The sequence below is a fragment of the Micromys minutus genome (genome assembly GCF_963924665.1).
Source record: "Micromys minutus genome assembly, chromosome: 9".
Taxonomy (NCBI): domain Eukaryota; kingdom Metazoa; phylum Chordata; class Mammalia; order Rodentia; family Muridae; genus Micromys; species Micromys minutus.
Window position 1 is genome coordinate 47,075,727 of NC_137978.1, and position 27,933 is coordinate 47,103,659.

Sequence of the window (27,933 nt, forward strand, 5' to 3'; positions counted from 1 at the left end):
TGCTGAGAAACAACGAATCATCTATTAAAGTGATAGTTATGATGTATATGAGCTACTTTTGAAAAATGCCAACCAACTTTAGAACTTAACCCTACAAGCCAAGATCAGTGTGGGAGCCAGCTCCAAGCTGGACACCAGCAGTTCTTTTAATATTATGTGTGTGTAACTGTGTACAGAGATATACATGTGTATAGGGAGGAGCCTGAGGAAGTCAGAAGAGGGTGTCAGATCACTCACAACTGTTGTTTCAGACACTTGGCTGAATACTCTAACTACCATGTTGGAGCTGGGTACTGAGACCAGGTCCTCTAGAAGAGCAGGATTCAGGTTGTTTTTTTTTTTTTTTGTGTGTGTGTGTGCATGGCTGTTTTGCTTCCATGTATATTTCTGTACCATGTGCATGCCTAGTACCCTCAGAAGCCAGATGAGGTGTTCAGAATCCCCTGGAACTAGATTAACAGATGACCGTGAACTACCATGTGGGTGCTGGGATCTTAACATGGGTCCTCTAAAAGAGGAGCTAGTGCTTGTAACCACTGAGCATCTCTCCAGTCTCAACCTGTGATTCTCACTCCTGGGAACCTGTAGGTTCTCCCTTCTCGTGCTGAATAATGGTGGTAATTTTGCCTCAGCAGTCAATGGATATTGGAAAAGTAAGGAAACTGTTTTGTCAGAGGGCAGGACATACAACACCCTGCAGCTGCTGCCTTGCTCTCTTGGACCTGGTTTAGTTCTAGAAGCTATTCCATGTAGCAGATCCTATCTCATGATGGTCTGAATGGCTTCCATCCCATGTGTACTCAGTCATTAAACCATCAGGCAGGAAGATCTGTGTCCTCTCCTTGAGTCTGAGTGGGTTCTGATTGCTTAAATAACCAGTGTACAGTAACTACGAGGACATGTGGCCTCAGGAGTGTCGAGCCTCGTTCGCTGTAACTGCTGCTTGGAGTCTTCAGGTGCTGCCTAAGTCTGGTTCCTTTGAGGCCCCCATGCCAGGAAGGCTGCACAAGCTAGCACTGTTCCACTTTCTACTCGCCCAGCCCAAGTGCAGATACATGAGGGTTCAGAGGGCCAATTCCAGCCCTGTGAGCTTTCAATCTTCCTAGCTGATTCACCTATAGATATAGCTGAAAACTGGATACGGGACAAAAACCAACTCTTGTCCTTGCCCTGTTTAAATTATCCAATAGAGTCTAGTGACATTAAAATTGTTTCAAGTCATTGAATGTTGGGGTCACTGGTCTTAGAGTAATAGCAACTAGAACCCTGTTACTCCTGACAGCTGTTCAATTTCCTATTAGTCGACAACAGGATAAACTATTTTTAGGGTGCTAGGAGAATATATCAATAGGTGAATCAGCAAGAATAAACTCATGGGCCAGGTTCAGCTCAGTGGTTTGGTTTGCTGACCTGAGAGTAAGGCCCTGGGTTCCACCCCAGCACAGAGGAAAAGAAGGGAGGAGAGGTGGGGAGGGAAAACAAGGCAAGGGGGAGAGGAGAGAAGGGAAAAAGACAGAACCCAACAGCTGAATCAAAACATTCATCTGAGTCAATATGAATTTTTATTAACACACATTTGTCAAAGTCTGTACAAACCAAACATTCCTATGTCTTAAAATGTCCATTATTACAAACATACAAAGAAACAAAAGATGTTACCAAAAGTTACTCAATTACATGGTAAAATGCTGTCATGATTTAAAAAAAAAATCAACAATTTAAGACTGAGGTTTTCTCTATCTTTCAGGAGCTCATGGCGGTTTAGAAAAATGTGTGGGTTTGCTGAATATTAAATGCCAAGACCTTAAAAAAAGTTTAGTATAAAACTAAGTAAGCCTTTGTATACTGTCACACACCACACCCACAATTTCTCAGTCTTACTTTTTGTTTTAAGAAACCATGACTGTTATTCTTTTTCTACCATTTTTTCCCCACAGCCAATGCAAATGCATTTGAAAAACATTGTATGATAGTTTATCTTTACCTAAAAGTTTCTCATTCAGAAAGGTACAAAATGATTAAGCATGGCAGTTTTCCCTGCTTAGAAGGGAAAATAGCATTCCCCACCACAGTGATACACAAACATGGTCCTTCGAATCTCCTGTCAGGAAGAGCCATTCATGTCCGGCCTCTGCTCACCTGTGTGCACGTGTCTCTTTGGAGAATGCAATCCCAAACTGCAGAGCAAGAGAACAGTGACCCTGTCCCAGCGTCACTGCCTTCATGACCAGCTCTAGCTCCAGCACCGCTGACACTCACTGCAGGGTTTGCTCTGTATCTCAGCACATACCACCCATCTCTAGGTCCTCTCACAAAGATGGAGGAGTACAGCTCCTTCCCACTCCTACTGGGTCGGACAGGGAGAAGGGCACACCCAGCAGACCTTTGGCTCCCAGTAGTGTGTTTTCTGAACATTCCCATTAAGAACAGGGAGCACACAGGATAAGGTGGAGAGAAAGGAAGGTACAGTGAAGTTCTCCCCACCATATAGCCTATGCCCAAGCAACCCATGCCAACCATCAGAAACACACAAGTAGTTCAAATCGTATCCCTCTTGAATCTGCTCATGTTATTAAAAAAAAAAAAAAACAACCCATGTTTTGATAATAACCTGGTATGACAGCTGATATAGCAAGAAACAGGAACATTTTTATAAAGAAGTGGCAGTGTGGGAATTGAAAATTATGTAGGAGGAGGAGGGGTAGACAGAGGAGGAAGTGTCCAGTACAACCTGGACAACCGTCTTTCTGCCCTACTTAAAGACAGACTGGCCAAACTCAGCAACCTCCCTTAAGCATCTCCTCACATGCTCTTCCATGGCATCCTCCAAAAGGCACTTAAGCTCCACACTTACGCCTCCAAAAGTTACCTTAGCACCAAGTCCTAAGGTAACGAGAAAGAAAAGATTGGATTCTTTTACTAAAAGCTGGCAAACAGGACTGGAGGGTTTCTTTTTTCAAAGAGGCATCACTTTTACAAGAACTAACTAGGCTACCATCATTCCTTTATCAAGAAAAGGCTTCCTTTAAAAAATAAATAAGACTCTGTCTATACATAGTACAAAGGTCATACACAATATACCTGGAAAAACCCAAGAGTATACCCTGAAGCAAAAGGTTTATTGTGAGAAAATGCCTCCCTCACTGCACAAAGTCTCAGGTGGCAGTTTTCGAGGTTCGGGGGTGGCAGTGATGTACAGCTGACGACAGATTACTTGCTTGTGGGGGTGGTAGGTGTGATGGTAGACAGACACTCTGCACATGACACTGAGCAGTGACCACTATGGAAAACAGAGTACTAAAATAGAGAGAGGGAGGAGCACAGGGAGATCAGGAGGAGGAGGAGGAGCAGGTCTGGAACCCTAACCGCTCAGCATGCAGCCATAACAGGGCACAGGCCAGGTGTTTCCATTCAGCCACTACATCCGAACAAAGAGGGGTAAGGTAAGAAAATAGAGATTTTGTAGGAAAGCACAATTCCCAGAGAACCAGGTCCCCAACCCTGACCCGGGAGCACTGGTTATTGTTGCTGGGAGCGGTGTCTCGGTCTTCACGGAGACGTTATGGTGCCTGACTTCTCAGACTTCTTGCTCTTGGACAAGGCAGCTGCCTGTTTCAGAAGCTCTCGGTTTTTGGCCTTAAAATAATAAAAATAAAGGTCAATAAAGGATCAGTTTCCACAGGATAGTATGTGGGTTTTTTTATTTTTAAAGAAAAACTGATTTATTTTATGTATGTAAGTACACTGTCGCTGTCTTCAGACACACCAGAAGAGAGCATTGGATCCCATCACAGATGGTTGAGAGCCACCATGTGGTTGCTGGGAATTGAACTCAGGACCTCTGGAAGAGCAGTCAGTGCTCTTCTTAATCTCTGAGCCATCCCTCCAGCTGACAATATGTGGTTTTAGTGCAGAATATTTAATGAGTAATAGTAACAATGGAAGCCAGGTGGTGGTGGTGCACACCTTTAATCCCAGCTTTTGGGAGGCAGAGTCAGGCAGATCTTGAGTTTGAAAGTAGCTAGGGTCTTGAAAAACAACACAAGCAGGGGGTGGGGGTGGGTCGAGAGGCAAGATGTAGTCCTGAGGAAGGAACAACAGGAAATTCTGGGACTTGCCATCTGATTAAGTGCAAAAGGACTGGTAGAGGTTCATGGTGAGCCTTACTCTCTTGGAGACTCCAGACTACTGTTACAGAAAGATGGTGAATGCAACACCAGCCAACCACAGAGCCTCAATGAGCAGGATAAGCACATCTATAATGAAGACACCTGCACTCACATCTGCTGTACTAAAGAAATCAAAAACTACATTTGTTAATTCCAGTTCTTAAGGGAGAGATGAAAACGCACCCAACTGAAAACGATGAAAGCTGTCTAAAGGAGGTTTCTGTACTCTGGACTTGGAAATCTAGGTATGGTTATCAAACACACCGAGCGCAGTCAGTCACCACCCACTCACCTGCAGTTGCTCTGTGACCTCCTTGTGGGTTTTCTCCATCTGGTTCATTTTGGCCCGTGTCTGAGACTCCTGGTACTGAAAATCAGCCTTCAGCTCTGTAATCTGTAGAAAAACATCAGAGTGGCTAAAAGAACACTCTGATAATGGTCAATGTCTTCATTTCTGGACTAAACACTGGAACCCAGGGCCTTCCTGCACATCCAGGCTTCATTATAGCCACACAGCAGTTCTTCCTTTTCCTTTTCCTTGCTGAAAGTTCACAAGCTCCTGTGCTCACCACCTTTCTCCTTTCTCTTTTCCTTCCCTTCTCTCCCTAAATTCCTCCCTTTCTTTGTTTTAGGGGGGATGGGAGTGGGAGTTTATTACCCAGGCTATCTTCAAAATCATAGGGTCAAGAATTTTCCTGCCTCAGCCTCCCAAGTTCTTCTTCGTCCTGTGATAATTGGTAAACAGTAAGGTAGAGACTCATGGGAAGGCACCCACATTCTTCCATGCTACAGCTCGACACCACCTCCCTGAGTGAACATTTCAGCTGGTCACAGTGGTGGAGCAGAAGTGTAACCTCAGCACTCAAGAGGCTGAGGCAGGAGGGCTACCTTGAGTTTAAGGTCAGCCTAGACTATATAGATTAACTCTTAAAAACAAAACACACACCCAAAACAACAACAGCAAAAAACTTTAGATACTGAAATTACCAATGTCTTTTAGGATTTGACAGTGCCAACAACCTCAAATGCTCACTCCAAGATGACTGGGTTCGAGGAGTTCTGAGAGTAATCTCTGCTGTCCGTTGTGAAAAGCTGGCTTTACTACTTCATTCAACCTTCATTCATTACTTAATTTTAAAAGTACATCCTAGTGTCACTTGTGTATAACTCGCATGGGCACAAGTGATACAGCTCACACGGAAGTCTGAGGCTAGCTATGGAGCTGACTGATTCTCTCACCTTTCCAATGTGTTCCAGAGATCCAGTTCAGGCTGCCAGGCTTTTGAAGCCAGCACTGTGACACCTGAGCCACCTGCTGCACTTCTTTTGTTTACTAGAAGCATTTGAGAGTCACATCTGCTCATCTACTTAGATTGTGAGTGCCTGTGCCTGCCACGGTGTGCACGCAGTGTGCACGCTGAGGTCAGGGAGGCTCAAGAAATCAGTGCTCTATTTCTACCACGTAAGTCCTAGAGAACAAACTCAGGTCTTCGGGTTTGGTGGCAGCATTTAAATTTGTTGAGTCATCTTGCTGGCACTATTATTTCTAAAAATTAACTCCTGCTTTTTCTGATCCTATAATAGCCTGAGGTTTAAAAGGTTAAGTATGTCTAGAGGACCCACAGTGTTGACACTGAACTCATTTCCAACTCTAGACTTACTTCTACTGACTACTAGTTCAGAACAGTAGGTAGTACAGACAGTGATTTGTGAACTAGGCTGAGAGACAGAACAGGCATGGAAGCAGAAGAGAAGGACATCTCAGTAGAGACCAGCATGGACACAGCCAGAGATATGCCAGCAAGTACTGCTATTTCAATGGCTGATGACTCCACAGAAACAGTGCCCTAACTGGGCACTGTGATCTTGGTCCTGACTCAAGCACTATCTGACTTGCTCTTTTCAAGACTGTAGTTCTGCAAGGAAGAAGCAAGCGCTCCGCTGGGCCCTGCTGGTGGAAGTCCACCTGTGCCAGTCTCATCTGGTCTAAGGAACGTGGGTGTCTGTCATCTGTCAGTCACACAGCAGAGTAGAGAAAAGCAGGTACTGGGAGCTGGGGGAATGAAGTAGTTAAGTGCTTGCCTAACATGCATAAGGCCTTGGTTTCAATCTCTAGGACTCCCTGAAAAATGCATGAAAACACAAGAACTTCTACAAAATTTAAACCAGGAATGGTACTACATGCCTGTAACCCCAGAACTAGAGAAATAGAAAATCAGAAGTTCAAAGTCATCCTGAGCTGCATATGAATTCAAGGCTAGCCTGGGCTGCAGGGCTAGCATATGTCTACAATCCCAGCATTTGGGAGGCAAAAGCAGGATTGCCACAGTTCAAGGATAGCCTGGTCTACATGGCAAGTTCCTTAGAAAACAGAACACAGGTCAGAGAGGTGGACCAAGGGTAAGAGGCTTGCTACCAAACCCAATGACCAAAGTTTGGTCCCCAGAATCCACATTGCAGGAGAGAGATGACTCCTACAAGTTGTCCTCTGACTACATGCTATGCACACCTACCTAGCCAGCCTGAACATGCATACATACACAGAACAAATAAAAATCTAATAAAAATTTAAAAGCAAAAAGAGGGAATTGAGAGACAAGCTAGTAGTTAAAAGTACTCGTTGCTTTTAAAGAGGATCTCGGTTAGATTCTCAGCTCTCACTACAGTTTCGGATAATCTGACATCTTCTGGCCTCTTGGGCACTTCATGCACATGGTGCAGACATACATACAGACAAAACACCCCCACACACAGAGTAAGTAAACAAAGACCAAGTGCACTGTGCTCAGCCCCTCATGCGTTCGTCTCCTGTCCTGTCTCCCTCCAACTGTAAGTAAAAAGAAACTCTTCCTCCCATTAAAACAAAACACAGCCAGATATGATGGCACAGGCCTTTAATCCCAGCGCTTGAGAGGCAGAGGCAAATAGATCTCTGAGTTCAAGACCAGCCTGGTCTTCAGAGTGAGTTCTAGGACAGCCAGGGCTACTCAGAAAAACCCTGTCTCAAGTAAACAAGAGGCCAGTGAGTTGGCTCAATGAGAAAAAGTGCTTGCCACCAAGCAGAGCTCAATCCCTTGGACTCATACCTTGGAGAAGAACCTACTTCCTATGGTTATATCCTCTGCCTCCACAAATACACTAGGATACGTGCCTATCCCATAGATAAATAAAATCTTTAAAAGAAAATACTGAAGTATGAAGATGGAATATTGATACTGAAGATGTACGGTATTCAGTATTTATGGCAGATCAGTAGATGGGGCAACTATCATCAATGAAAATTACTGTAAAATCACAAAGGAGCCAGGTGTGGTGGTTTTTTTTTTTTTTTAATTTATTTATTTTATGTATATGAGTATACTATAGCTGTCTTCAGACATGCCAGAAGAGGGCATCAGATCCCATTACAGGTGGTTGTGAGCCACCAGGTAGTTGCTGGGAATTGAACTCAGGACCTCTGGAAGAGCAGTCACACACACACACACAGGCACATCCACGTTCTCTCACTCTCCTGCTAGAGACTGAACTCTAGGCCTGCCTGGAGCACAGTGCAAGCACTCTGTGGCTCAGCTGTCCCTCAGGCTGATCTGGTTTTTGTACACTGTGCCTGTTAGCTTTGTTAACTAATGTCCTGTCTGAGAAGCGGGAGAAAATCAGCTTTCTGGATTCCTAGGCTGACCAATATGCTATCCCATGGGTCACCTGGGCACATAGGCACTCTCTTCTCAGGGAATCCCAACCTGACCATAGGCTCTCTCGTAAGCCACCAACAGCAAGTATCAACAGAAAGTAAGCACCATAGCCCATTCCACAGTTCTTACTTTTGTAAGCCTCTGGCCTGAAAGGGTTAATGATCATACCTTCTTCTCTTTCTCTAAGATCATTTGATCCTTCTGATGCAACATCTTCTTCAGAGTGGCCACCTCTTCCTTCAGCTGAGCAATGATGACAAAGTGGTCAGTGCCTGGGGAATCCAGAGCCAGGTCTGGGGAAAAGCTGGATGGAAGAGGAAGAGGGAAATTTCATAACTTGAATGTAAAAACTTTTCCCTACTTAAGGATGCACTTCCGGTCCTTAACTCCAGGTCACATGATGGTGAACTCAGGGGCTTCAGTAACAATCTCAAGTCCAGCCACCAAGTGCAATGCTCCACCCCCATCACACTCACCAGTGTCTGCTGGACTTGAACTGCACAGGAAAGATGGTCATCAGAAAATGATGCCAACCCAAACCACCACCCACAACCTCTCACATGTGGGATCAAAATAAACACCAATCTCAAAGCTAAGGGTACTGGGGTACTGTTTCAGGCTCAGTAGGTGTCTCCGATCCACTGCTGTTAACAAAGTCGTATCTATAATCAGACAACTTCCCTAGAATCCTGAACAGACCATCAATTTTGAGCACATTCTCAGGTCTAATGCCCTATAATGAGGTTCAGCTCCAAAAAAAATTATGGCCCTTACCCTGGAAGCAGCCAGGCTCACCTAAAAAAGATGGGATGTAGGGGAAGAAGACTAGCTTCTCTGTGCTGCAACGGGGACCAGTAATCTCAATATTCAGCATGCCAAGGCACTCTTGAGTCTAAGGCCAGCCTGGGCTACATAGTGAATTTTAGAACAGTCTGAGCTATAGGATGAGAGGCCTTGTCTCAAACATCAACAAGAAGAATTCTGTGGTGCTCAGAGGAAGGAACAAAGGTGGCAAACTCTAGTCACGTCACATGCTTTCCACACTCTCCACTCTGTCAAGTACTGGTGCCTCTCCTGTCCTTTCAGCAGACCCTCCTAATGTCTCCGCATCAGGGAACCTATAATGCCCTGAAACTATATATGCAGAATCTTTCCTAAGTCTACAACAGGAAGTTTTCTGGTTGAGGATCCAAAGTTCTCAATAGTGCCAGAGGTTCCTCTGATAAAACAGGAATCATTGCCAAAGGTCATTTCCTGTCTGTCCCCAAGAAATTCTGAAAGAAGTTCTCTGTGTTTACTTCTCTGAATGACCTTTAAAGCAATACACAAACCTGGACACTGGTCCTCTCTGTTAACAGAGCAACAACTCGCAGCCCCTCTGCATGTGTTCTTCCCTCAATCTTATGCAGCACCTAATATGCCGCATTTCTCTAGACACAGGAAAAAACTCTGACACAGCAAGCCTTTCCACTGCACACACTTCTTCCTAGTTACCGAGTCAAACACTCCTCAGCCTGGGACTGAAAGACACCAACACCTGATAGCAGCACATCCTCCATCCTGTCCACATGAAGCACCTGTAATAAGAGCATTAGAGGAAGACTGCAATGATGTTCTCCCAACTGATGCGGGATGAGTAAGAGCCAACGTAAAACAATAAAACCAACACTCAGGATAAAGACCCATCAGGCTCCTCCAAGTTCAGAGCCAGAAGTTTCCTTGTATCTGTTTCAATACCCACCAGTATGCATCTTCCCTCAACCCAACAGTGTCTATTTAGACTCGTAACTATAGCAAGCAAAGGCACAGAATACAGGCTATCCTAGTGTAACTTTCCATCGTCTCTAAAGCTCCAAATGCTCTGCTCTACCTGCTTCTTAGATTACTTGTGTTGCTGACACTGTTGGCAGTGCTGAGGACTGAACTAGGGCCTCATGCATGAGAGGCATACGCCCTACCCCCAAGCTTCGGCACCAGCCATAGAAATTATTCTTGCACCAATCAACTGTAGATAAAACCAGTCCGGTCTGTCCTGTATTAGAGCCTGATCTCTGACTCTAGATTCTAGCATAGACAGTACTAGAAATGAAAAGCAACAACTAGTTAGCAAAACAGAAAGCTAGTCTCTCCAAATACCTTCACACACTGGGATCTTATTGCTTCTCCAGGACTTCCTGCCTTTTCTGAAAGCTTTTAATACAAGACAAGTTCTATGCTAAGAGGCTAAGATAAGCAAACTAGAAATTTAAGACCAACTTGTGCTATGCTACAAGCCTCACTGTCAGGACAACTATTTTCCTTGGGTGAAATCAGAACAGGTTTGCAGTAACTCAACACACTGTTCCTCAGGTCATCTTCAAAGGCCATTAGGAACCCCAAGGGCAGAGAATAAAATGTAATTTAAAGTGTCCTTTGCAAATCACAAACTAGGTACCTGGCTGTCGCTCGCTGCTGAGTTGGCTTCTGGACTTCGTGTGGTGGCTAAGAGTGTGACTGGTGTACTTCCTCAAAGAAGGGACTCTAACTCACATGCCTCACACTGGAGAGGTGGGATCACAATTTTAACCAGCAAATTACAAAATACCCAACAGGGACTATAAATTTTGTAGGCTACCAAATAGACTAAGACACCTAGTAAGTATCCAAGCATCAGACAAGGCTAAGCAAACACACTCTGCTCTCCAGACAGAAAACAAAAGGGCAATGATGAGAGACTAGGCTAGGTACTGCGGTGCACATCACTGATCCTACACGTGGAAGACAGAGATGGAGGCAGGCAGATTCCTCAGGTCCAAGTCAGCCTAGGTCTCCACAGGAAGTTCCAGAACTGCTTCTTAGCCTCTTGACTAAGATCAAGTATAATACATGCTGATCATGTTAACAGAAAGTTTCAGGATAGCAAGGTCTACATAGTAAGACCTTGTCTCAAGTGAGAAAGAAAATCAGGCATGCCTCCATATCAAAAAAGAGAATGTGGCAGTAAAATCAGCACAGAACTGTCACAGAGCAACATAAGGATGACACAAAGAATAAAAAGTTAAAGAGTAAAATCATTAATTAAACAAAGTGTCGGAGATTAAAACTAACTAAGGGCCTTACATACACGCCCAGGAAGCACTCCTGTCACTCAGCAGCTGCCCCACCCTAAGTACTTAAGGACGCTCAGGGCTAGAAATGTACCTAGGCTAACTGCATATGGCCTGGCTGCACAAGGCCCTGGGCTGGATCCCTAGTACTCTGTAAACCTGGCAGAGTACCTCATGCTTGTAATTCCAGAACTCAGGAGGCAGAGACGGGACAGGAAGTTTAAGATCATCCTCCACTAACAGATAATGAGGCCAGCCTGGGACCCACGAGACTCCCCGTGCTCCCATCTGCACACAGGCAGGCAGGCAGGCAGTGTGTGAAGTGTTTGCTTCAGCAACACAAACACTAAAATTTAAATACAAAAATTAACATGACCCCTGCCCAAGGATGACATGCAAATTCTTAAATCACTCCATGTTTATAAATAAAATAGTTTGAATATTAAAAAAAATTTTTTAATTGCAGAAATGCTTGTTTTCTGAAACAGTGCCTCATGCACTGCAGGCTGACCTGACCTTCCCTTGTAGCTGAGGATGACCTTGAACTTTTTTTTTAAGTTATTTTTATATATGTGAATACACTGTAGCTGTCTTCAGACACACCAGAAGAGAGCATTAGATCCCATTACAGATGGTTGTGAGCCACCATGTGGTTGCTGGGAATTGAACTCAGGACCTCTGGAAGAGCAGTCAGTGCTCTTAACCACTGAGCCATCTCTCCAGTCCCCAACCTTGAACTCTTGCTTCCTCTATTTTTACCTCCTGGGATTATGGGGTGCATCACCAGTCCACTGTCTGAATGCTTTTTTTCCAAGGTAAAGTAAAAGACCAGACAAACCTCACAAAAACTAACAAGGAAAGCAAAATGTACTTTGTGCTGTATTATCAATACTTTTTAAATATGCAAATAAGTAGACTAGATTACTGGAAGCACTAATGTGTGAATGTTCAAAAATGTGTTTATAAATGAACATTTCTGTGGCAGCAGAAAAAAAAATTATCTAAATTTCAAATTATAAGATAAACATGGTGCCATATTCTGTAATCAGTGGGCTGGGGAAAGATGACTACTTCAAGTCTGAGGTCAGCCTAGACTGTAGACAAGTTCCAGCAGAGTCAAAACTGCACAGTAAAATTCTTATCTCTAATCTCACATACATGCACCAAGACAAATAATTTTGGAGGAGAAAGTGTGTCAAGACAGGGCTTCTCTGTATAACAACCCTGGCTATCATAGAACTTTCTTTATAGACTATTGGCCTCAAACTCAAGCAATTCCCCTGCCTCTGCCTCCTGAGTGCTGGAATTAAAGGTGTGCGCCACAACACCTGGCAATAAATAACTTTTAAAATTAGTATGAGACAGGGCTGAAGAGATGGCTCAGCAGTTAAGAGCACTGACTGCTCTTCTAGAGGTCCTGAGTTCAATCCCCAGCAACCACATGGTGGCTCACAGCCATCTGTAATGGGATCTGATGCCCTCTTCTGGTGTGTCTGAAGTCAGCTACAGTGTACTCACATACATAAAATAAATAAAGCTAACTAGCATCCCATCCAGAAAAAGCAGCCTTACTTGTGGCCAGATGTGATTTAACAATCTTCACATCCAGCCTGAGGTTTTAGCTCAGTGCATTCAAGGCACAGACGAAGCGTTGATACCCCAAGAACAAACAAGCTGGGAGGAGGCACAGCTGCTAAGGACTGGGCTGGCTGAAGTGGGTGATAAGCAGATTTGAAAGCAAAGGTCTGGGCGTTAGGGGCCTGCTTTCTAGGGCTTCAAACAGTTTGTTCCTTGAAGCCGTTTTTACAAGATCAAAGATGATGGACACATCTGTTTTCTTCAGAACAGCAAGACTAGCTGCTCAAAAGAACAGGGGAAGGGACCAGAAAGTTGGTCTGCATGGTTCCTTCTCATATAAAATCTGAAAAGGTTAAGTATTTCCAGAATGTTCAAGAAGTTGAAAACCAAGTAGACTAGTATAAATAGAGACTACCTTGGTAGGATCTGAAATCAAGTAGATAAAATATGCAACAAGGAAGGGGTAGCCTCCATAGGCACTTCACACTTTGGGAGAGAGCAACAGCCAGCCCCAGAAAGCCCCTCTGCTGGCTGCTCCCACAACCACACTGGCTGGAGGGAGAACTGTGACTGCCAGTTTTCAGAATGAAGAAGATTCCAAGGCCTTTGGGGAAATGTCAGGTGGTCTCACTTCAGGATGCCTGGGCCTGGAGGAACAGGAAAATGGATGGCTCCAAGACTCTGTTGGGAAGCAGCCCACTGCACCAACGCAGATGGGCTCTGGATATTAGGACAAAGCAGCTCATGAGAGGAAGCATCGCTGAGAAGGAGAGAGGAAAGCGAGGAATGAAAATATGCATTTAGGCAGGCTAAAATGAAACAAAAATACTGAACTGTATCACATTCTTGCCTGCCCCAGCATCTGCAGAGGAAGGCTCCAAGGAAGCATGGAATACCCTGACAGACATGCAGCCCTGTTTTCACCCCTCCTCTGTCTCTGCTCTAGCTCTAAACCAACTCCTTCCAAAGGAGGCTGCAGGCACAGATCATACAGACATTCAGTGCCTCACTTCTTAGACCTTCTTAGTTGACTGAAGAATTTGACTACAGTTAATCTGGTTACTAGTTCTACTTTGAACAGGGTCTCGCTATATATCCCTGGCTGGCCTTGAGCTCACAGAGATCTATCTGCCTCTATCGCCCGAGTGCTGAGTTAAAGGAGTATGCCATCACACACAAATATCTTACTTTTGTTTTTTGAGGCAGGATCTCAAACTGTAGTCCAAGATGGCCTGGAACTATTTACATCAGACTGGCCTGGACCTCAAGGCCACCCAACAGCCTCAACTTCCCAAATTCTGAGAGCCAATATGCCAGCTAAGTTCTTATATTCAGTTGATAAGCAGCTATCAGTACAGCTTATTTATCAACTATAAAGTGACCAGCACAGCACTCATAACTGGTCCACGTGGGAGCCTGGCTAGCTTCGAGGTACACTCAGTGTAGTCAAGAGCTGTGTATGTGTTCTAAGTGTGTGCATGAATACTCCAACTGGCTCACCTGTCTCCGTTAGCTGTGATTGATTCAAACTTGGATTTTTTCTTTGGGATTTCATTTTGAATTGAAGATGTAGAAAGTGTTTTCTGGCTTTTGGTGGCAAAAAAGAGAGAGACACACATTAGAAGTCAAAGATTAACAATGCACTCCAAGGGAAGTCTGTCAAATGGACGAGTAATTTCTTCTGTATAATAGCTTATTGTTTTATCATTAGTAAAATCTGCCAAGGTGGTTTCATAGGGTCGGTGCTTGCCTTCAGTGCACTCAGATCCCAGTTTCCACAGGGTCAGAACCATTCTGATTTAATTACTTCTATGAAACAGGCCTGAGGCAGACAGTACGGTAAAAAACAGAATCTGTCTTCCAGTTTATAAAATCTTTGTTTCCTGTATCACATGCATCTTCCATCTCATAGTTCTGAGAAATACAGACAAGTTATTCTCTAGGCCTTGAAGAAGATGACTTCATCAAGGTTCTCTGAGCTACCCAATGATCTCAGCAGGAAAGCTGCAATGAGAAACTGAGCAGGCACAGTTCAACTTCTGGTTTCCTGGCCTGCCTGGTTATATCCCTTGTGAATCCAATATGGACCCCAGTCCCACAATAAAATCAGCTTTAAGTCTAGTAAGGTCACCCAAAAATTAGCCTTAACACCAAAGCTGGAAGCCTGTCAGTGTCCTGAAACTCCTTTACATTGACGAGTATCCCAATGCCACCCACTTGTGCCACACACCTTTCCTAAAAAATAATTTTATCTTATTTTTTGTATTGTATAATGTGTATTTTGTATGTACATGTGCACACTATGTGCATCCTCAGAAGCCAGAAGAGATACATCAGATCCCTTGGAACTAGAGCTACAGATGGTTGAGAGCCACCCTGGGGTGCTAGGAAATAAACCTAGGTCTTCTGGAAGTGCTCTTAACTGCTAAGCCACCTTCCCAGCTGCCATACTTCTCATCTGACCTCTCTTCAGTGTGGGATCTCAGTGAGCGCTCTATCCTTCCTGGAACTCTTCACCACTTAGACATCCTATTTTGGGAATGGTTGCTTCCTGATTCTTAAATACTGAATGCTTCCAACGTCTGTCATCGGTCTCTGCTCTTAAGGCGTACATCAAGCAGCGTGGTTTTAACAGGACATGACACAGTTGCTCCCTGGAATCGCCTCCATTAGAATCATGAGACACTGGGACCACAATGCACATCCTACTGAATTAATCTCGAGTGGGCTACAGGACTGATATAAATCATCTCCATGTTTAGTGATTTTTTTTTTTTCTTGTTTTGGTTTTTTTGAAACAAGGTTTCTCTGTGTAGCCCTGGCTGTCCTGGAACTTCCTGTGTAAATCAGGGTGGCCCTGAACTTACAAAGATTCACCTGCCTCTACCTCTGCCTCCAGAGTGCTGGGAGTAAAGGTGTACACTGCAACTGCTGGGCTCTTAAGTGACTTTTTTAAATGAATGTACTACTACCAATTCATGTCTGAATCTCCTCAGTTCCAGGATCAGCTTTAAACAATTCTTCTAGAACTTCAAACAAAGCATTTCAAAGACTGAACTTCTTCCTCCCCTTCCTAATTCTCTTAAGATCTATGTGTTCATCTACATGAGAATCCTGAGAACTAAAGGCATCAAACAAACCACACATCCAAGTTTCTTAGCTTCATTCCTAAGTGCCTGCTTACTGTTGCAGGGCATCCTCAGGATGGTTCTTTGTATGTGTAGTGGAGGGAAGGGTAGGAGAAGTGGGGTATGTGAGGGTGTGGCAGGGTTTCATGTAGCTCACACTGGCTTACAACTCCCTATGCAGCTGCAGCGGGCCTTAAACTCAGGATCCTTCTGCTTCTACCTCCAGGGAGCTCAGGTTACAGGTACGCACCATCACCTCCAGCTGGAGATGAGGTTCTGGTAACATTTCTTTTTTTATTTTTAAAGATTTGTTTGTTTGTTTGTTTATTATATGTAAGTATTCTGTAGCTGTCTTCAGACACACCAGAATTACAGATGGTTGTGAGCCACCATGTGGTTGCTGGGAATGAACTGACGACCTCTAGAAGAGCAGTCAGTGCTCTTAACCGCTGAGCCATCTCTCCAGCCCTCCTGTAATATTTCTAAGCTTACCTATACTTACATTAAAGAGCGGCCCCACTGGGAAGAGGTGTACACCCAAGGCCTTGAGAACATTAGACCAACACTACAGTGAGCTACATTCCCAGTCCTCAGTCACCTATTCTTTCAGTGTCTTCTCTACTAGTTTTGTAATTGCACCCAACATAGTCTGGGTCCTTCCCTCAGTGGCTGCCTACTAGCTGCTGACAAGCTATGCTGGCCCTTTCCTTCTCCTCCAGTTTCCAGCAACACAAATGGACTGATGCACTCAAGAGGTCTGTGTGGTCTCAGGCCCTCTGGTCCCCTCGTCATCTGAAAAGACCAATCCATCTGAAGATAGTTACAGCAGGCTCTTCTCCACGCCAGCCTTCCGGACTTCCTAGGCAGTTAATTAGAACTGCCTTTCTTCCCTGAATCTTGACAAGTTTTTAAAGTAGTGCCCATTGCATTAGACTGCAATGATTTGATTATGAGTCTGTCTTCTCTAGCAGACGGCACTCACTATTGAGAGCAGCATGGTTTTTATTCATCTCTGTACTCCCAGCAGAGTTCTTGGCCCAGGAGAGTACTTAATAATGCCTCAAGAACAAACAGACCCATAATGACAGTAATAACAAAACCCAGCTAAAACCTACTGAATCCTGTCATTAGAAAACAAACTGCTATTCATGTACTACATAATGTGCCTTCACAGCAACCACAGGAGGTAACACTGTTTTCTTCCTCACTGTCCAAGAAAACTTGCTAGGGACAGGATTAAACCCAAAACCCCAACATTATTGTACATACTCTAAAAGGAGACTTCAGCCAACAAAGAAAGGGCATCTTTTGACTAGACCCCACTCTGAAAAAGTCGAAAACATCTACCAACTATTTGTCAAAATAAGTATTTCAAACGCTCTCTAGACAGGAAACAAAATGTCCAGTCCCCAAGAGCTTATGTACAATAAAGATGAGGTGCACTCAGAAGTCCCACAGACCTTAAAGACAGGATACAGAAACCTCCTTGGCCTTGGGAAACACAGGAACTATAAAGTACAGCAAGCAAGGGACTCCCTCCTTAAAGGTGGTCACAGCAGGAAAGCTTCCCTGAGACAGCACCCTCTTCAACTGCCTATGGAGACATGGCACTTGCCCTGCGGCTCCTCTGTCCTCTGTGCGTCTGGGGTTACCTGTTGTAATGGCTGCCAGCACTCAGGCGGCTGTACTGTTCCTTCTCCTGATGGCTACCCCGAGAAGAGCTGCTCAGGTGCTTCCTCTGCTCTTTGGTCTTCTGAAGAACACGCTTGTAGGACAGTGTGCACAGCCAGCACAGCAGCTTGCCATCCACCTGAGAGAGGAGACAAAATGAAGAGGAAGAGAGGTCAGCGCCGAGACCATGAGCACTAAATGCGCACGTGCAGCTACAGCTGAGGCATCCGCTCCAGCCCTGTGAGCCTGGGGCAAGCCACAGAGGACTCAGTGACAATGTCCATAAGCCACTTAGTATGGGAATCACCCATGCAAAACTGATTTATGCTGCACACATTTAGTCTTAGCTCTCAGGAGTCACAGGTAGGGAGATCTCTGAGTTCAAGGCCAGCCTGGTCTACAGAGTGTGTTCCAGGACAACCAGAGCCACACAGAGAAACATTTTTATTTGAGAGTCTTGCCAAGTATCCTTGGCTCTCCAGGATCTCAGTATGTAGTCCATGAAGCTCCGTCTGTCTCTTTTGCCTATGCCCTAGGATTAAAGACATAGACTACCATATCTGGGCCAAAACCTTTAAAATAAAAATGTTTTACTTTTTTTTTTTTTTTTTTTTTTTTAATGTATGTGAGTACACTGTAGCTGTCTTCAGACACATACCAGAAGAGGGAATCAGATCCCATTACAGATGGTTGTGAGCCATCATGTGGTTGCTGGGAATTGAACTCAGGACCTCTAGAAGAGCAGTCAGTGCTCTTAACTGCTGAGCCATCTTCCCAGCCCTAGATTTATCTTATTTTATGTATATGGGTGTTCTGCCTGTAGAGACATCTGTGTACCACAGGCATACCTGATGCCTCTGGAGGTCAGAAGACTGGAATTACAGGTGGTTAAACGCAGTCATATGGTTGCTAGGTACTCAATCCAGCCAGGGCCTCTGGAAGAGGAGCCAGAGCTCTTCTCTCCAACCCAACACCTTTTCTTATTAAATGCTAACTCTACTTAAGAAAAGAAAAAGAGAAGAATACACTGGAGGTAGCTCAGTCCAGTGTTAGAGTGAGTTCCAAAACAGGCTACCGAGTAAAGATCCTGTCTCAAAAGAAAAAAAAAGAAGAAGAAGAAGCCAAACTCTAGGCTAGGCATAGTGCTGGAGGCCAGCCAGGTGTACAAAGGGAGTCCAGGACAAACAGGGATACACAAAGAAACATTGTCTCAAGAAAAAAAAAAAAAAAAAAAAAGCCAAACCCTTAAGAGTAGAATAATATTGTAAGAATTTAATAAATTTGACAATAGACAACTTAATAGACATTAACAGTACCGATATTAGCAATATTAATAAAAATTAGAGATTATTTTCTGAGTTATATTCCAGGTTTGGTTTAAGATTTATTTTATGTATATGAGTACACTGTAACTGTCTTCAAACACACCAGAAGAGGGCATCAGATCTCATTACAGATGGTTGTGAGCCACCATGTGGTTGCTCATATATACAGTGTACTTATATATAATAAATAAATAAATCTTTTAAAAAACAATAACTAAGGAAAAGAGGGCTGAAATGTGAGAGGGAAGAGGGAGTGTAGGAGAGGCTGAAGGGAGGACAGGGAGTAATTATAATTTAATTTTAATTTTTTTGAAATAAGATTTCTCTTTGTGGCTCTTGCTATCTTGGAACTCAATATGGAATTCCCCAAGCTGGCCTAGAACTCAAGAGATCCACCTCTAATTCCAGCCTCCTGAGTGTTGGGATTAAAGGTGTACACCACCACTGCCTAGCCTAATTTAAAATATTTTAAAATTAAAATTACAATTGTTTATCTTGGTACAGAGTTACATGCTTATAATGCCAGCACTCGGAAGACATAGGTAAGAGGACCAGGAGTCCAGCCAATCTTACTACATAGTGAGTCCAAGGAGAGCTTCCTTACATGAACTTTTACCTCAAAACAAACAAAAGCCAAGTATGGTGGCTCAAACCTCAACACCAGCACTTAGGAGACAGAATCAGGTAGATAGCTGTGAGTTCAAGGTCAGCCAGAACAAAGAGTTCCAGATCATCCAAGGCTACACAGTGAGAGCCTGTCTTAAACAAACATAAGAAAAAAAGCTATTTTCTTAAGTACCTCATTCAGGCGCCCTGTTTCCAGATGTAGCCATTATTCTCATCAAGAAAGATAAAGAGATAGACACATAAGGATAATAACTTGCCCAAGACCATTCAGCTCCAGGGACAAGATAGCCCAAGCAGTCTCCTAGCCCTAGAGATGGACAGAATGCTATTTCCCCTTTATTTTTATCCTACGTACATGGGTGTTTTGCCTATCTGTGTGTCGATTTACCAAGTGTGTGCTGTGTACTCAAGGCCAGAGAGGGCACTGGATCCCCTGGCTCTAGAGATAGAGTTGTGAGCTGCCAGGTGGAATCAAACTGGGTTCTCTGGAAAAACAGCCAGTGCTCTTAACCACCGAGTCATTACTCTAGTCCAGGGAATACTACTAAAGGTATCTCCTGATTACTACTAGCACAGCTTTTCTAGTATCTTGTTTAAGGAAGGTGTCCTTACTGGCGGGCAGGAATATTTCATCCATGTAAGTTACATCCCACCACTATAAACTAATACATTTGGTTAGCAAGAGCCAGCCTTACAAGACCAAGCACCTCTAGCCATTGACAGTTTCCGTACTGTCAGTCTTTGTCCACTCCTAAGTATGTCCAGATTCACACTATCACACCCTTCATTCCACCTCCTTTCCAGGGCCAGGCCACTACAACTTCAAGAGAAAAAGATGGGGGAAAGAGTCGACAGCCTAACGTGAAAAACATAGGTAAAGAGGTAAGCTTTAAGTTTCATTATGTATGCAGTAAAGAGGTGATGTAAATTGTAACCAAGGGAAGGAAAGGTGTCTTGCTGTACAGTCTAGCACTCAGGGAGGCAGAGGCAAAAGGATCAGAAATTCAAAGCCTTCCTCAACTACACAAGAGTTCAGGGCCATCCTAGGACACCTGAGACCCTGTGTCTCACCTCCTCTTGCCCCCCCATAAAAGGTCTCTATAAAGAGGTGTTATCCAAATTAAGACCAAAGAAACAGATGAAATGTCTCTGGGAAAGGTTGCATAAAGCAAAGAACAGCCAGCACAAAGTCAGAGGGAAGAAAGGGGAGCGCGGAAAGGTGAGCGGGGTGCCTGAGGATGGGAAGGCAGTCAGCACTGTCAGAGGAAACAGTGCTGGGGAAACCCAGCAGGCATGGAAGGGGTTGGTTTTACTCAAGTAAAAATGGAAGCGCTAGAGGGTTTCAAGCAGAGAGCATAGTATGACCAAACTCTAAACGATTTTGATCCACCAAGACACTACCCCTCCATGTACACATGCTATCTGGTGTCATCTTGTTAGCTTTAACTTCCACATGGAGAAACATCTGGGCTATACAGGGAATAGCACTGTCACCTCACTTAGGCCCTAAGCTCTACCTTTTAGACTTACTCAGACTTCTCCCAGCTACCACTTATGTGGGATATTGCTCACTATAATTTGAATTATTTTAAAATGATACTGCATTATTATTTATTCATGTGGAGTCTAAAGGATAGTTCAGGGAAGTTGGTCTTCTCCTTCCGCCGTGTGTGTTCTGGTCATCAGACCTGGCATCCACTGAGTGACCCCCCCAGCCCCTCACTTCAATTCTTAGGGGAAGACAGTCCTGCTGCCAGTCCCAGCACTTGGAAGGCAGAGACAGGCAGATCTCTTCTGAGCTTGAGGCCAGCCTGGTCTAGAAATATAGTTTTGGGACAACCAAGGCTACATAGAAAAACCTTATCTCAATAAGACAAAACAGACAAACAAGAAATGTTAGGAGCCAGCAGGACGGCTCGGCGGATAAGGCACCGGCCGCCAACCTGGAAACCACACAGCAGAAGCAACTCCTGCAAGCCGGCCTCCGCACTCCGCAGGTGTGCCTGTGGTACAAGACCAAAAGAACACAAAAGCAAATACATAAAATTTTAATTAAAAAAATTTTTTTAATTTGTTTGTATTATGTATATGAGTACATTATAGCTGTCTTCAGACACACCAGAAGAAGTCATCAGATCTCATCACAGATGGTTGTGAGCCACCATGTGATTGCTGGGAATTAAACTCAGGACCTCTGGAAGAACAGTCAATGTTCTTAACTGGCTGAGCCATCTCTCCAGCCCCTTTAATTTAAAATTTAAAGGGAAGAAATAGGGCATGATGGTACAACCCATTTTAGTACTCGAGGCCAGCCTGGTCTATATAGTAAGTTGAAGGGTAACCACAGATACAAAGAGACCCTGTCTTAAAAGGCAAATGGGAGATTGGATGGAGAGTTAAGAGTTCTTGTTCTTGTAGAGAAGCCTGGTTTGATTCCCAGCATACATGGTAACTTACAAACACACCGAATCCAGGTCCAGGGGATCTGATGCCCTCTCCTGACCTCCAGCACCAAGCACACATGTAATACACACGTATACATGCAGGCCACATACTAAAAAAAAAAAAAAAAAACCTGTTTTTTTTTTTGTTTTAAAGAAAAAGAAGGGGGAGAGGAATTGGGAGAAGGGGTAAAGTGGATAACATTTGAAATGTAAATATAAAAAATGTAAATATATAAAATAACCAATTTAAAAAGAAAAAGAAATGGGGCAGGTGAGATGGCTCAGTGGCTAAGGCCCTGACCACCAGGCCTGGCCACCTGAGTTTCATCCCTAGAACCCACATGGTGGAAGGAGAGAGCTGATCCCTTCCCATACAAACCTGCCTATACCTCTGAAAGCACCCCTCTCAAACACACTATAAAAGGTAACAAAGTTTTATTTAAAGAAATATTAGACTAGTCCAGATTGGATAAATGAAGAAACAAAGTCTAACTCTTCAAGGTTGGTAACAGAACCAGAAGGAGGAAAGGATCTCAAAAGAATATCCACCTGATTTGTGCCCAACTTAATTCCTAAAGATGAGGAAGAAGAGGAAGAGGAGGAAAAGGAGATAAAAACCGAAACTTACCTTCTTCCGATCATCCTTCCTGTCGAACGCACACTGCTGCTTGCACTGCTCACAGGAATATGGGGGGCCATACTTCTTCTCTGAATTCGTGCAGCGCTGGCATTTGTTCCCGATAAATGCAGCAATTATGTTACAATACTGACAGGGCTTAGGCTTGGACAGGAAGAAAAGGGTCAAGTAAGTATATCATTTTCACAGTAATAATCCTACTTTTAGTCCATGTCACATGGAAAACACGTGTTCCCAGCATCACGCATCTGCCCTACAGTGTTCAAATAAAGCCCAATCCTTAGCACTTAAAAAAAGTAACACCACCATAGGATTGCTGATTTTTAAGTAAATAAGTAAAATAACAAATAACCAAACCCCACTAAAATCCATGATGAAGCTTCAACAAACAATCCAATAGAACATAGTTGAGTTTGAGGCCAACTTGGGCTACACGAATCTCTACCTCAAAACAAAACCAGAAACAGGCCAAGTGTGATGAACACCTTAAATTCACAGCACTGGGAATACAGACACAAGTGGATTCTGAATTTGAGGCCAGCCTAGTCTACAGAATGATACCAGGTCTCACCTAGTGAGAAGCTGACTCAAAACAAACACCCCAAAAACAAGCCAAAGAGATGACTCAGTGTGCAAAGGTGCTTGCCAAAGCCCAGAGCTCTCAAAGGTAGAAGAGAACTAACTCCACAAAGCTTCCCTCTGACATTCACATGCATGCTGTGCCAACAAGTATTCAGGAAGGAGGGCAGGAAAGAAGGGAGGAGGGAGAGGAAGGAAAAATGGGAAGGGGAAGAGGTGTGTGTGTGAGTTAGAGATAAAGAGAGAGAGAGATTTTAAAACTGTACGTATGGGTGTCTGCATGTCTGAGTGTGCATTACATGTGCACACCCTGCAGATGCTAGAAGGGGGCTTCAGGACCCATAGAAATGGAGTTACAGATGGCTGTGAGCCACCATGTGGGTGCTGGGAACTGAACCCAGGTCCTCTGGGAACAAGAAGTACTCTCATCAGTGAACAATCGCTTCAGCCCTGGAAGGCTAAGTTCTAAAAGATCTAAGAACTCATTCCTGTTAGGACTTAATTTAGAGAAATCCTACTTACCGTTCCATACAACTGTACATTCTGAGCACACTTCTTGCATATTGTATTGGTTTTACTGTTAAAGAAAAAATGAAACACAGACTTTTTTTAGAACATCTGAAAATGTATTCCTCATTAAGTTCAAGGAATTTGTTGCTGCTTAGGTTAATTTGTTAGCTGGTATAGAGTCTGGACATTTGGTAAACTAATAATGACAACTTAGTTTAAATAGAAAATCAGTTGCTTCAGATAATGTCCCACGTCCTGTGCCCCACCTCCAGGTTTGGAATTCTATTCATGTAGCCCATGCTGGCTTCAAACTCAATAATGTAGTTGAGAATGAACTGCTTTAGCCTCCTGTATGTTAGGATGACAGACATGAGACCCCCATGCCCAGCTTTTATTACGACATCCTTAAGTATCCCTAAATAAAACTACCATGTATAGAAAAGGCCCTCACAATAAGAAACGAAACAGCTGAAGTTAATTCTCTTGGCTTCGGATGAGTACCTGAGAAATCAAAGATGAGGAATAAGGTCTTGTCTGCATCATGAACTCCAGATTGACAACATCTTACTCTACGCTTTGGAGCTGGCCTGTAGCTCACTCTGGAGACCAGGCTTGCTTCTCCAGTGCTGAAATTAAAGGACTACTGGTGTGTGTGTGTGTGTGTGTGTGTGTGTGTTTTCTATTGTTTTTGTGAGACAGAGTCTCTCTTTCTGAATACTCTGTCAGCCTGATTAAATGTTTAAAGTCACTTGTCAATTACTTTTCAGATCCTTAATCATTTGTATAGAGTTACCTTTGTTTAGCTGAGACAGGTCTTATCAGTCCCTGGGACTATACAGACCTGTAGCACCTTGCTAAGCTTGCCACTTCTTTTTCAAAATGGCAGAAAACTGCACTAATAAAATAAAACTCTAAGCAAACAATGGGTGACAAATAGGAAATAACATTTATACTACATATGCATTAATTTGCAAGAAACTACATAACTTGTATATAACGTAATTGAGCACATATCTATATGTTTTAGCTTTGAGTGATGGTGAACGCCTTTGATCTCAGCACTATGGAGGCAGAGGCAGATGGACCTCTTGAGCTTGAGACCATCCTAGGGCTGGAGAGATGCTATGGTTACAAATACTTCCTATTTTTCCAGAGGACCAGGGTTCAGTCTCAGCACCCACACTGCATGGCTCACTACCATCTTTACTCCAGCTCTAATGGCTCCTGATGCCTCTGAGCTTCTGCCAGCAACTGAGCTCACAAACACACTTAACAATAAAAATGAAACTTAAAAACAGACTACCCGGTCTACATAGTAAGTCCACACCCGATAAGAAAAACAGTGTTACAACTGATTACAGCCCTGTGTATACATGAAATAGGAGCAGAAACTTTAAGAGGAAAAAAAATTAATCTATTTACATTTTTATTTTATTTTGGAACTCACTGTGTAGACCAGGCTGGCCCCAAACTCAGAGCTCAGCCTGCCTCTGCCTCCTGAGGGTCAGGGATAAAAACACGTGCCATCACCTCCTGGCTACATTTTTACTTTAAGACATGATTTCACTGTGTAATGTGTAAACCTAGGAGGCCTTGAACTTCCACTCTGAGACTAGATTGCCTCCCCGGTCTACAATTAAGGGAGCACTGACATCTTTGTATAGGACTTTGTAAGAGACATGGTCTCCACAGAGAGTCCTGGCTGTCCTGGGGCTTCCTGCCTCTGCCTCCTTAGTACCAGGATTATAGACCTGTATCACTATAAATAGTAGCATTTTTTTTAAAAAGTGCCTGGCATATTTTTTTAATTGTACTATTTTTAAAAATGGTGTCCTGTAAGTATGTACTTATCTCTTCAGGTGCTCTTGGAGACCTGAGGAGTCAGATCCCCTGGAAATGAAGTTACAAAAAAAAATCTGGAAAGAGTATCTCCACTGAACTCAGGTCCCCTAGAGGAACAGCTCACTTAAGCACTTAGCCATCTCTCTAGCCAACAGGACTGCTGGTGTTAACAAAGTTACAGTTTCTCCAGGCAGATGTGGTAGCTCACACTGTTAAACCCAGCCCTAAGGAAGTTGAAGATAAACACTGTCTCAAATTGAAAGCTAGCCTGGGCTAAAACAAAAGAAAACAACTATAAACAAAACAGCAAAACAAACAAACAACTTCTTTCCGGTTGAGCAGAACTCTACCTCTCCTGCTGGTACTCAGTCCGGCAGTAGATGCACTTCACAACAGGGTGAGCAATCCGGCACTCCTGAAAGGAAAGGAGATAATCTGAAAAGGAGCTGGGGAGTACAAGTCTTCAGTAAGAGGTGGCAGACCTGGATAGTAACTGTTGCTCTCAAGAGGCCTGAACAAGTTGTTTTACTCTCTGGACCTTGTCTCCCTCCTCTGTGATATCTGCATCCCTTCCCTGCTGTTTTTGTGGGAGTGGGAATCTGTATGAACTACTCATAGATTTTAAGAGAGATATATTATGAATAAGCTCTAGATTGGTGGTTACACCTCTAGGGTCCAGTGCTGGTTCATCTGCCATTGTGGGATACCAAGAAGGAAGGATTATTTGTGAAATGAAGGCAAAAGATTAAAACCATTTTGTTTATAGAACTTCCTTTAAAAAAAAAATCATACAGTCTTAGGCTGAGCAGCAGTACACAACTTTAATCCCAGCATCTGGGAGACAGAGACAGTCAGATCTCTTAAGAGAGACATTCAGAGCTACAAGTTGTAAGACCCTGCCTCAAAAACAAGCAACAAAAAATTGTAGATCGTAGTTTTTATGTCCAAAGGTGGGCCTCAAACTATCTTTTAGACTCACTAAACCCAAGTGGCTGTAGGAAAAATATGGGTATCTTTTTGTTTTGTTTTGTTTTCTTTTATTTTGGTGAGCTATACATATCGGACACACACTCTGAATCTGAAACATCCGAGGATTTGTCAACGGCAACGCACGAGCTTGGCGACTTAACTGTTGCACTCTATTCACTCGAATGGACAGGAGAGGACGATGGAATAAATAAAAACGCTGGCAGTTCAGGGGTTAAAAAATGCTTCGGGAAAGGCAGAAAGCTATCTACTGGATGCTAAAAAGTTATCCTATTCGTGTGTTCCAAGTCTATGTTGAGGTACTTTCTTTATTTTCCCTAAGAAAGCCTTGCCACCTCTAACTTTGATATTGGCGGAATAGTGCCCGCAAAGTGTCCGAGTTCGAGACACTCCTCACAGGCAGCACCTGACTCCGAGGTTTCAATCTCAGCCAAGACAGGGGAATCTCTAGGCCCTCATTCTACACCCAAGGCGACCACGGCAGGAGAGAAGGTGGTTCAAGGGAATCTTCCCGGGGGCCAGTCGGGGACAAACAGGAGACTCGCCGTCCCTCCCGCGACCTCACCGGGTCCGAGAAGAAACCCCCGCCGTTGCTAAGCACTAGGACACGCCGGCGGCCAGGGCCTGAACTCCGCCCGGAGCTCCCCCACGTGCCCTGCAGTCCTTTGCGGGCCCGGCACAGCTCCTCGGCAAAACGGACCGACCACACCCTGCCCGAGGGGACCCGGGCAGCGGTCCTCGCAGGACTGAGAGTTCCGAGCCGCGCCCGGAGCGTCCCCAGCTCCCGGTCGTCGCCCCAGCCCGCGCACCTTGCACAGCTGCTGCCCCTGAGACAGCGCCTCGAAGGGGAAGCGCTGGTGGCACTTGGTGCAGGCGTAGAGCGCCGCCATGTCCGGCCCGGGCCGTGCTCGCCGCCGCCCCTCCCGCCGGCCCGCCGCTTTATCTGACAGTCTCAGGCACAACCTGGCGGCGGCGGCCGGCCCGCGGGCTGCGGAGGGCGGGCGGGCGAGGGCGGGCCGCGGGCGCGGGGGCGGGCTCTCTGGTGCTCAGAGGCCGTTCGCTGGCTCGCGTGGACGTCGATCACGCGGGAGGGGGCGGAACGTGGAGTTCCCGACGGCTCTGATTCGGTCTGGAGTGGACTACGCCACTATGACGCTCGGGGCCGCGATTATGTAAAGCGCAGTCACGCGGGGGCGCCGCCTGAAAAGAGCGTCTTCCGAGTAGGATAGCGGAAGCCCTCGGGCCCCGCCTACCTGCCCGCTGCGGCCCCGCCCTCGCTCCGCCTCTCCTGGGCCGCGGGCGCATTAGAGCTTCTCGCGATACTCGATGAAGTTGTGATGTTTTGGGTTGCCATGGAGCTTCCCGCTACCCGAAGGAGGGCGGGACTGGGGTGACAGTGGGGCAACATCGGATTCGAACTGAGAGACCACTCTGAGTTTGAACCCGTGGGGCAGCCAAGGAGGAAAGTCTATCTTCGGAGCAGGCGGAAGGAAAAGCAGGATATTAAATGAGTGTCCTCTATGGGCTGGAGAGATGGCTCAGAATGCTGCTTTTGCAGAGTTTGTTTCGCAGCACCAACATCTGGAGGCTCCCGATGCCTCTGAACTCTGCAGGCACCTGCACTCACGTGCACTTACAAACACACGCAGAATAAAACA

The 27,933-nt window shown here is 44.6% G+C and overlaps 1 protein-coding gene across 3 annotated transcripts; it reads right to left on the reverse strand.

Moving 5' to 3' along the window:
• Positions 1 to 1,551: 1,551 nt before the first annotated feature.
• On the reverse strand, positions 1,552 to 27,249 carry FAM76A (family with sequence similarity 76 member A). 3 transcript variants are annotated; one of them, XM_080921763.1, is made up of 10 exons: positions 27,085 to 27,249; positions 25,639 to 25,703; positions 23,459 to 23,513; positions 22,349 to 22,501; positions 17,306 to 17,463; positions 14,026 to 14,112; positions 13,157 to 13,285; positions 8,030 to 8,165; positions 4,462 to 4,563; positions 1,552 to 3,636 (listed from the first exon to the last, which is right to left on the reverse strand). In XM_080921763.1, exons 1-10 carry the CDS (start codon positions 27,163 to 27,165, stop codon positions 3,550 to 3,552), a joined length of 1,053 nt encoding a protein of 350 aa, XP_080777889.1. In that variant the 5' UTR covers positions 27,166 to 27,249; the 3' UTR covers positions 1,552 to 3,549. The 3 variants fall into 3 exon arrangements, with proteins under 3 accessions (XP_080777889.1, XP_080777890.1, XP_080777891.1); XM_080921764.1 differs by lacking the exon at positions 13,157 to 13,285; XM_080921765.1 differs by lacking the exons at positions 13,157 to 13,285; positions 14,026 to 14,112.
• Positions 27,250 to 27,933: the final 684 nt, after the last annotated feature.